At 39.8% G+C, this 11293-nt stretch overlaps 1 protein-coding gene across 2 annotated transcripts; it reads right to left on the reverse strand.

Annotated features, from left to right (window-relative positions):
• Nucleotides 1–6355: 6355 nt before the first annotated feature.
• idi1 (isopentenyl-diphosphate delta isomerase 1) lies at nt 6356–11145 on the reverse strand. 2 transcript variants are annotated; one of them, XM_079754709.1, is made up of 7 exons: nt 11085–11145; nt 10341–10504; nt 9854–10032; nt 9501–9593; nt 9093–9223; nt 8257–8361; nt 6356–6995 (listed from the first exon to the last, which is right to left on the reverse strand). In XM_079754709.1, the coding sequence occupies exons 2-7, from the start codon at nt 10499–10501 to the stop codon at nt 6783–6785; spliced, it is 882 nt and encodes a 293-aa protein (XP_079610835.1). In that variant the 5' UTR covers nt 10502–10504; nt 11085–11145; the 3' UTR covers nt 6356–6782. The 2 variants fall into 2 exon arrangements, with proteins under 2 accessions (XP_079610835.1, XP_079610834.1); XM_079754708.1 differs by lacking the exon at nt 11085–11145 and having other exon boundaries at nt 10341–10722.
• Between the last annotated feature and the right edge of the window lie 148 nt (nt 11146–11293).

The following is an 11293-nucleotide window of genomic DNA, read 5'->3' on the forward strand; positions in this document are numbered from 1 at the left end:
CGTCCCTAGAGTCCACTTCCAACACAATATATTTCCATTGCAGCTCACCGTCTCTAAAGCTTTCTCTCAGCTGCTGCTGGGTGGGGTGTTGGGGTGAAAGGAGGTCTCGGGCGGGGGGGGCTGCTGATGGCTGATGGAGGACAGGGGTTATTTTAAGACGTGAACAAAGAGGGAGTGGATGGTTGGCATACCAGCAGAGGTGTGTACATGCAAGTATACACACACACACACACACACATGCACTTTCACATACAGACACGCACGTACACACGCACACACACACACACACACACACACACACACACACACACACACACACACACACACACACACTCACAAACATGTACACACTTACACACACACATATATAAGCACACACACACATATAAGCACGTACTGATTTATTTTTGTAAGCATAGTTCCATCACACACAAAAACAGACACTGCACAGACCAATGCTCCCACATGATAGGCTACATTCAGCCCATACTCATTAGTTTGTTTGCTTGGATTTATTTTTTTCTCTGAACTGAACCAGTGTTTTAAACTTTAAAAAAATCATCTATTGAATTATCTTTAGATAACACAATCCCATATATTTAAATGTATATTAGTTTTGTAGGCGAATGCACTATTAATTGCTTTAAAGAGACTTGAATATACTCCATTACACAATTATGTCTCAACAAGGCGGTTGGTGTCAACAAGGACCTACTTTTGACTTTGCTTTAAATAAGAGTATTGATCAAATGGAAAACTGCAGCAGTTTAGGAAATTAGCCCGAATATACGTCCTACGTCCTTGCTATCTGCTCAAATAATTAACGCTTAAGTTGTTCATGTTCTCAGTCTATTTCTACACTGGCAAGTGACAAGTTGCTGACGTCTGATTCATTATTACGCTGGTAATAGTTGGGTGTAAACATATCTCAAACAGGATATTGTCACTGATGTCAGATTGCTCACAAACACATGCGATTCTTCCCTTACTTGAATCACATCCATGTAGTAACCCAGAGGCCTGAATTAATTGGAGAATACAAAAAATTGGGATGGCAAGAACAAAGTTATTTAGTACACATCAATCTTGGGTGAAAGAAAAGGGTGCGTAGATGATGACGATGTGTTAGACAGCATTTATTTCCGTTTGACTTCTTAACCACTTCTCAAAAGCACCACAAAAAAACGTTGTTGTTTGGGGGCTGTGGTGGGAATTTTGCACCAAGGTCAATAGTTTCTGTATAAACTTTACATGAATAAAGAGTTGTCCGAACTTACAACAATTAGGCTAATGTATTTAAGTAATAAACATACAACAAACATACAACAAACATAAAACAAACATACAATAATCCGAGGCCTCAGATGGGAGTTCGCCCTGCGTCTCTCTAAGAGCTCCGCAAGGAGAAGTCCAATGCATTGGCAAAAGCAAGGACTGCTTATCCAGTGGCACAGAAATACTGCGAACAGCTCTGCTCCCCACATGATGTGTGATGGCAAAATCAAATTTTATTTCTCCTTCATCATCCTAGCTTTGTCTCCTATTCCTTGCACTGTCTAGCCACCCAACCTCTTCCTAGGGTTAACTAATGTTGACCTTTGTGCCTGGGGCAAACCGGTCACAAGGGAGCAGAGTCCACTGATGCATTCTTCTACTTGAATGAGAATACAGGAAACTATGTCCTTTAGGTAAACCTTATTTGATTTAATCATTGACAATTATAATGTGGGGAGACGTAGCGGTGACTTCGCAGTTGGATCCTTTGACCCTTGACCACCCCAAGGGTGTCAAGGTGAAAAGCCATCATCAACAGATGACAGTTAGATGTGAACTTATATAATATATTATAATAATATAATTGTCCCATTACAGGGCATCATTAGAAGACAGAAGGAATTAAATAGCTGTATTAAACAATATGCTAGTAGAATGAAACTCTTGAATTTTGCGGATTTGCCGCCAAGAGTCAACAGAAAGCACATCTTTTTCATCTCATCAGTGAAGGTGGAAGATGACTAATGAATCAAGCTACGTCATTTCTTGTGGATCCCAAACGATCACATGTATGCGTCAGATAGGCCTGTGTATGGACATGTGTGACTTTTATCAAAAACAACATTTGCAATTTAAATTTAATTCAGTGTTGATGAAAATCCATCTGTTCTCTTTCAAAAAACTATCAGCACAGTCTCCACTTCATAGTAAACAAATTGAACCCATGTTCATGCTCAGGAATTCCCACTCTCATTTTTAAATAGACCATTGATTGGCATACATTTGCTGTGAACTAGTTGTGCACTAAATGAGCCACATTACATTTTAAAAGCAAAACAGTGTTTCTAAATGATGGGAAAGTGGTCACATTCCCAGTTGCTTCCTTAGTCGAACTGAGCAAAACTATACTCATTTTAGGCACATGAATTGAACATGAGCATAATGGAATCAATTACAATCAATGATTTAATATGAGCATGTTTGTATTATAATAATTGGCAGACAATGTAAATCAGCTGTCTGACAAAATGATCCTCTTTTAACTTCTGCGTAAGTGCCATTGTAGGAGAAAGTCTGGTGTCCGGCTTTGAATGACCGGGTTTCCAGCAATGGGTGCAGGAAGAAGCACACTAAGCTTCCATGTGTGGCGTTGTTTGGAATTTCCTCCACATGAGGCACGTGCAGGAACCCCAACCTCACCTACACTACCAGCTCCTGCAAACAGCTTTCTGCCGTCTCTTCCATGGGCGTAGGATCAACTTGGGATGGGGGGAGGTAATTTGACATCATGAAAATCACATATGTTATAGGCTGTCCATTCCACTTTGATACTGTTATCTACGCCCTTGGTACCTTCTAAAACTAAAACTGTAAAACCGTGCCTGTGTGACTATAATCCATGCTAAGTCAAAGTACTGTGAAAAGTGTCCACCTGGATGAAGATTTTTTTTTCATTGTCAGAGATTAAATCGGATTGGATGATATTGTCGCTTCGGTTCAAGGGATTTGTGAGATTTACATGCTTTAGCTCAATTGACTCAAAGCTTTTCTAATGCCCTAAAAGCAGGATAACATCTTTTGAAATGTCAAATTGATAACCTTTTCAAAGATACATTTTCTCTTTAATCAAAAGTACAGTTTCAAAATGTATGAAAATCTTTTCAGATCAAATTAAAAAATAAATAGTAATCACATACAGTTACATAAAATGTAAACATTTGCTCTAATGTTCCTCATTCCATTTTATTTCACATCATGTGATATCATATAAAGTGCAGTGAAAATATGGGGATAAGAATCAGCGATAAATCATTGACTTACTTTATTACACAGCACGGTTCAGATTCTTTGGAATCTGCCCACAAATCTTGTGGCCGCCTTATCTTTGAGCCAATTGACATATTTCCGAAACATCTTTGGCAATGTCAAATAGAGTTAACTATAAAATGATTTTTTTCCTTTTTCCTTCCTTTGACGTCACTAAGCGACTAACTGCTCCCCATCAGATATATCAAGGTGAACTTTGTAATGGATCAGATGTGTCAGGATGCCAGGTACGTGGTTATGAACCTCGGTTCCATAGTTTGTTGAGGTGGATGTTTGGCCTGGCCTGGTTCCCGAATTTGAGCACAACACGTGCCTCTCGGGAAGACCTGCCTAGGGTCCAGGGCTCTCAGGGCTCCATGTTCCCTTGGTAGGTGGAGCTCAATCAGTAAGATGCTGTTCTTTTTCAGAGGCTTTCTGTGGGCATCAGTCAAGCCCAACTCCGGTAGTTCGCGAAGGTACGCATGGACAGCCTTTAGCTCACAGACAGAGAGGTCTGCAAACAGTGAGGCTCAATGATTAGCCCGATCTCATCTCCTTGTTACTCCACAGCCCATCAGCATAGAAAATAGATGATAGAAACTCCTCATATCTGGATTTTCTGCAACACAATCAGAAGGACAGAGCATTATTAGAGTATGTAACTATATGGCAGGTGGATTTAAAATGCAATATGCAAGTATTTTTTATTGATATGGGTTCTTAATATTTTGCGTCCCATGATCTCAATATGGAAATATCCCAATATCTTGGGAAGCGAAGATCAAGATATCTGTCTATTACGTTGAGATGGGTGTTTAACAACATACCATTGAAAGGGACTGCTGACTGATGTGGCGTGTGTGTGGATGATGGCTGGTTTAAGCAGCCTCCCTTGGCCTGCATCAGACTGATTGGACCCTGGGGCATGGTGGGGCTGCACACCTGTTGTGCAACTCCATCCACATTGATCCATCAGTGTGCACAGGTTAAACCAGCCATCACCACGCACACTCAGAGAGATCTGCTACATGGTAGCGCGTGAAGCACCATTGACATGTATCATTGTCTGCAAACCTGACAATAAACCGTCTTTCAACATCACCAGCCTGCGTCTGAGGTCATGGAAGGAGCCCAGAAAATCCCTCTAGCGTGGAAGCCACGAATGGCATGTAGAATGTGTTTTGCTGCAACTGATTTCACACATTGAGCTTTCCATCTGGGTTATAAGGATATAACGTTTTTATTATTACAGTGAAGCTGCAGCAGCACTGGTGATACATATCAGAAAGAGCCAGCCTGGCTCCACAAGAAGCCACACTGATATGAATTATGCAGTTCATTGGTTTTTCTTTCGTCATATTTCACTCACTTTCAATGAAAGACATGGACCCTCATGATTTACCCAAATAATGTTTACTGTTAATGGGAACGACGTGCACCGTGCACCAGCAAAAGGGAACGTGTAGTATGTCACGATGGCGCCATCTTGTGAAACAGAACCTACATAACTACGAGGGGAAGCAGCAGTTCAGTTTAATTGGAAATAAAAAGTTTAATTTACCACGTGACACACAACACACATCTTCCAAAACACACACCTGATTTACCCCACATGGCGCGGCAAGGCTTTTTTTTTTTTCAGGCCAACATGTTTTAAATTATGCTTATTGTATATAACTCACCAAAAATAATTTCGTTCAAATAGAAGCTTCAAAGTTAAAGGCCTTTACACAAATCACTTGATTGTGGACAATTCATAATTATTTTGAATAAAAGTTTAACCTTGAGGTTTACACTAGCTGCAGTAGCCTACTAGATGTAGACCTTACTGTTGCAGTCTCAAATGCTTTTTTATCCTCTTTTAAACTATTCCTGCATCAGTAAGAGGCTGTTTCCCCTAATTGTTTATTTTCCAAACTAATGTCGAGGTATGTAATACTCACTTGATGACTACTAAACAAATAAGTTTTAAATTTGTGCCACATCGACAAGACGCTCTCCATGGTGCTGAAATGTTTGAATTGATCACACGGTCGTCAGCCCATTCGTGTTTTCTTTTGGTGAATCTCTATTTTCCCGTCCTCTTGATTTAATATTTTTCCCTTCCTATATTCCCTGTAACCCCTTGTTCCTAACTGTGGTAGATGTATAGATTAAATTGAGTTCTTACCAACCTCACTGTTTTGAAAAATCTTATTTTTTCTTTTTTCTTCCTTTAGTTGTATACATTAGAAAGATTAGAACACAGTCCCATAAACGTGTAACGATAAACAACATGTTGATGTTATTGTTTTGCATTAAAGATGGGGGAGGGGGTTATACTTCCCTGTCTAGTAGATACTCGCTCATCACCCCCCTTTTCCCTTACTTTTGTAAGCCAATTTCGATGTTAATTGTCGCACTAATTCACTCATACAACACCTAGAATTCTTTAGCCAAAATCTCGAGGTTACTGCAGAGACATGAGTACCTGATCCAAAAGCCAAACTATTTCTCGAGATGTCCTGTACGGATGATGAATCAACGTCATAACATTGATGACATTGATATTGAAACTATAAGCTTAATTTGCAAAGTCCCTAGTTAAGAAATGAACATCTAAACAAGTGTCATAGCCCGGCGCCCTTTGTTGTAGGCTTCAGCAAAGTAGACAGGCAGTGCGTCTGACTTTTTACAGCCTTCAGGTCTGTGGTTCTTGTGATTGGCTGAGCTTCTACGTTCGTTAACATGGCTTAATTGTTTTGAGGGGCACATTGCCACTTAGCGTAGACAATATTACACTATATTTTAGTATTTACTTAACATTTAGGTCACAATACAATGTTTATACAAAAATAAGCTAACTGCATCCGGGAAGTTGCCTTTAATAATTTAATAAAACTACTCTGTCCTGTCATTTTTCAGGTTTTGGAGAATGTGCAGATGGAGCTTCACCATCGACACAAACACCATGGCGTTAAAAGTGGTGGTATTACTTATGGTATTGTCAACTTTACATAGATAATGCTGGGGTCAACTTTCAAATCATTTAACAACCAATTTGGTAATATTTTTATTCAAAACAGACTAACATTGTGTTATGTTATAAAGAATAATAACTCACTTAATATTAAGAGTCTATGAAATGACTCAAATTTAAGACTTAGGCCAATAATTCATGACAAAGCCTCTTTCTCTTTAAGAGATTAGAAAAAATATCCATTCGGCATATTCCAAGGAACGATTGATTATCTTTGCTCATCGTTTTCAAAAGAAGATCTTATTTCAGTTTGAAAAGCAATGGAAAAAGAAGCCTATAGACATCCTATCCTAGCCGCAATAGCGTAAATACAGATATGTGTCCTCATCATTCTTGTGACTTTACAACTTTTCTACATAAAAAATAAAAAAAACATGCCTGAATTCTACAGCTATTGATGTTGTTGCCGGGCAATTAGAAACAAGGATAATTAGAAAAACGATTGTGAGTGGTCTCATCCTTGTCACATGCGATGGATATGGTCGTGATCCATGAACTGCTTGAGGTTCTGCAGGTTGTCCCACCACTTAAAGAGGAAGGTCTCTGCGATGAGGAGGAACCAAGGGGTGATGGCCAGCTCGTTGCGCTTCGCCTTCTCCAACATGTCCTTCAGCTCTTCCTTGGTGACGTAGCAGTGGCTCTGGATCTCGTTGGGGTCCGGGCTCAGAACCACGTCCTGCTCCGTACACAAACATTCACAAGCACCACGACGGGTTATTTCCTTCAAGGGTGTAATCCTTTAAAGATCGATTTTGATCCATTATTAAAATGGAACACACATTTAATGAATAGCAACTTTGTTATTACACGATGTAGGTAGCGATGTGGTGTGCAATGACTTGGCAATTTAGGATTTTTCATACAAGTCATTCACAAGAATCGAAAACAATGAACGTGAACTCATAAAGATTAATACAAGCAAAGCTAGCCAGCTCAAGTGATAAAATGTCAGCGATGAAAAACTACTATTAATAATCCCTGGATAGGAATATTACAGTAGCTGTGTTTCCATCCCCCTGATTTTATGTGAATTTTGAAGTATCGAATCAGTAAACGGTGATGGAAACACCAAAATTTGCATAAAAATCCTCTAATTCGCAAAAAAGTTTTTCTGCTTGCTTGAGGTGTTTTTTGAGAAATGCGAAAGAGAGTAAATGCGCAAAATGGGAGATGGAAACACACTTTTCGAAACAGCTGTGAAGTAGCGAACAATGAACACACAGGAGTGACAACGTCCTTCCAATTTCCGCATAACGACCGGCAATACCAACCCTGCCGGCATCAATTATATCGTCAATATATATATATTTTTAAGCGTTTGTATACATAGACATCCTATATCATATATATATGATATAGGATGTCTATGTTTGCAAATCCTTTAATTATACCGTGTCCATTAATCCCTGATATATGGACACCTACTAAGTAATTCCAGTCAAATTGTCTGTTCAGCCTTCAAAACGAGAGCTGGTAAATTGTTAAATATGAATTAAACTGTAATCAGACAACATGGTTATATGCTATAGACCCTATATTATCTGTGGTATAAAGGCTGGGGCGAATTTCGAATTATAAATATGTACAATGTATCCTTTAAATACGTCCATGGAACTGATGGCCAATGTGAATTATAGATACGTGTGGACCGCTGAAGAGGTAAAATTTTTCCTTGCTCTCATCGAAGAAAAACACAACGCAATTCCACTATACATCAGGATCTAATAGAGGATGTTATCAAAAGGATACGACAAGCCCTGGAATGTGTGTAGTTTTCCGCTCCAACCACTTGATGGAAAGGCACCTAATTCAAATTTCTTTTCTGCGAACTTTCTAAAGATTCGCTTCACCTTTTAGATGGAAACGTGACCAGTAAAAGTCTTTATTTTGACCTTAATATTTTGGCTAATCTTTAATTTTTTTTATTATAACCATACCTTCTGCAGAAAGAGGATGTAGTCAATTTCGTGCTCCCCCCAGACGCCATCAGACTGGGCCTTGTAATGGATCCTAGTCAGGTAGGTCATCTCCTCTGGCGTCACCTGAACACACCCAAACCGGGCACATCGGTGTTTCAGAGGCATCACACTCATTGAGGTCCAAGATCCGCCGTTATTGAAAGAGAGGCCAATTTATAATCCAGAAACTGTACACGTTGTCATGCGATTATTGTTGTAGATTCTAGATTGAGGGGCTGGTTAATGTGTGCAACTTTTTTTATAAAAATAATCTGCTCAATGGAGATAATCTGCTCTGGTGGAACAACTGCTGCTGGGTGATGGAAAAGCGTCACTTACTGGGAGCTGCTTGTGATTTGAATGCATGGGGGGGAATGTGGCACTGACATCAAGTTGTTAATATTCACAATACTGCTAATGCAAGGCTTTTCATCAGCCTTATTCAATCACTATTGTTTGTGACACAATGTGTGCAACAGACCTTTACTGAAATTAAAATCTTCAGAGATCTTCAAGATGCCTGTTTAACAATTGAGTTAATACAGACCGCTACATGTCATTAATGAACAGGTATGGGTTGGGGTTAAGGATGCCTGCAGGCATACTGAGGACATTGGGGATTTAACCTGAAACCTCAGCACATCCAGAGAATCGAAACGAACAAATTACAATTTGTATAAAAAAAAGCTATGAAGTGTACTATTGAGGTGACTTTGCATCCATGTGTGGTCTTTAGAAAGGCTGTAGGACTAAACCAGCAAACTGTGAAGACCCCCCCCCCCCCCCACACACACACAAATGCAGTTCTGCTGTACCTGTTCGATGGGGATTCCTAGTTCCGCTTGCAGCCTCCTCTGAGCAGCATTCCTGACTCCGATGGCATCCTTCTCCTCCATCTCACTGGCCATGTGCAAAGGATGACTGCAGCATGTGTTTGTGTAACAGCCTACATGCACAGATGGAGAATAACTGTTTAGAATACCACTGTTCATGCCAACCATTAAGTTATCGTGCTTACGTCAGAGTTTGTTTTCCAAAGGTGCACATAATATGTTAAAAAATACGTCGACAAAAACTTGAAGCACATTCTGAACTGTTATTGTCGTACATATTCCATCATTAGTTTCAAGTAATGGAGACAAGTCAAAAATACATTGACATTAGACAATACTATAACAGTGGTTGCCAAGCTTAAAATAAAACCACCATGCCTAAGTGCTTACCTGGAAAGGTGATTTTAGCGTCAGACCTCTGTTGCAAAAGAAGCTTCTCCTCACTGTTGAAAATGAAGACGCTGAAAGCTCTGTGTAATAGACCTGGGGACATTGATCAATGAATAATGAAATGTCACATCAATGAAAGACATTTTCTTAATTGACAAGAAATTAGTCAATGATCCACCAAAGGAAAAACATCTTGAATTTGAGACCAATGTTAATTTTGAAGACCCACCCTTGATCATTGCTTACACTTTTAGAAAGCCGCATGAATAAGCCCTCCCAAGATAGGTCGAGCATATCCTGTTGCACCACATGACAGTGGGTGATTATCAGGCATGTGGAAGCATGTGGCTCACCATTATCAATGTTGGCGTTCAGGTGACAGTTCTTCTTTGTATCCGCTCCAATCTTACAGTCGTTTTCGTCGATGAGAATGCACATCTCTGCAAGAAGCTGCACCTGCTTCTCGTCCAAGTTATCGGTGTTTATTTCAGGCATTTTGACTGAAGAATGGAGCTTTCTCGCCTCACTGAAGCTGTTATGTGGGACAGAGTGATTGGAAGTTGATGGTATTGTAGTTGATGGCATTGTAGACCTACAATATAATCAACTAAAGATTTGCAACATGTCAAACTATCTGTAACGCTTGTCATTTCAAAAGGTAGTTAACGTAATTATATAATGCACATAAGACCTTGATTTATTTTTAAACAGAAGTAAAAGGACAGAGCCCAACGACAAGAATGTAAATAAGTTGGCTTTTTGAGCTTGCATAAGAATAGATCTGGGGAGTTAGCGACCTAGCCTCGCCCGAGATGAGACTTTGGTGTAATAGCGACCTACCTTGATAAAGGGCTGGTGTAGATCGAAGAGTGAGGGCAGAATGATGGGATCCTAAATGCCGGTACCCGACTCAAGACAGGTAAATTTGATTGCAACAAAGCTGGTGCCTTGTGGGTGCAGGACCTCAATACTTGTAGCGCCGCCCACAAACCCCTCGCCATCTCCTGACCAAAAAAGAAAGCCAATCAAATGACTTGAAGCTATGGGGGATAGTAAACATTGGAGTGGATTTCACTTCGCTGGGATCGGGAGCTCTATATCTCAGGAAATATTTCCTAACATAACAAGCGTAGTTAGTGCTGTCAATTCATAAATGTAAGTACATTCCATGAACAATTACAATTAATTTAATGAATACTCACCAACGTGTAATTGTTTAGGAAATAAACAATTAAATGCATGATGGTCATACTCAATAGTTGAAGACTTTAATACATTGATTATATCTAATTTATCCTAAATTATGCAATTTTAAATAACTAGTACATTAATTATTATTCATATGTTGCTATGGATAATAATGCATTTGTTGATAAACAAATGCGGTTTTATTTATCAAATGAACCTGTAAAAACACACAACCAGAATCCGTCAGAGGAAAACTCCATGTCGCCTTTTATGCGAACCGCCTGCCTTGTCAACACGCGCCATCGAACCACTACGCAGCCTGCACCACCCAGTTATTACACGCACTCTGTCAAGATAAGCCTAATAAGGAAAACCGACCATCTACAGATTACTTACAAATCAAAATAGTAAATTCAGGTAGATAAACAAACAATCTGAGCAGCATGTACAGTCGTTTGCGTCGATTGCGTGCAGAGTCTAGTGATACTGACCCCTGTGCCTCAAAGAGCGTGCTTGACGTACCCATCCTTCATTGGTCCATACAGACCACCCCGACACCCTATTGGCTGCCACCAATCCAAACACACGCCACGTGATACGGAAGT

Source organism: Pollachius pollachius (genome assembly GCF_949987615.1).
Source record: "Pollachius pollachius genome assembly, chromosome: 17".
Classification (NCBI taxonomy): Eukaryota; Metazoa; Chordata; class Actinopteri; order Gadiformes; family Gadidae; genus Pollachius; species Pollachius pollachius.

Excerpts from the sequence above, each read along its gene's own strand:
- idi1 (XM_079754709.1), bottom strand. The coding sequence starts at position 10,501 with ATGGCGAGGGGTTTGTGGGCGGCGCTACAAGTATTGAGGTCCTGCACC. Across the intron at positions 9,594-9,853 it reads GAACGCCAACATTGATAATG|GTCTATTACACAGAGCTTTC; the intron begins GTGAGCCACATG and ends CAATGTCCCCAG. Across the intron at positions 6,996-8,256 it reads ACATCCTCTTTCTGCAGAAG|GACGTGGTTCTGAGCCCGGA; the intron begins GTATGGTTATAA and ends TGTACGGAGCAG.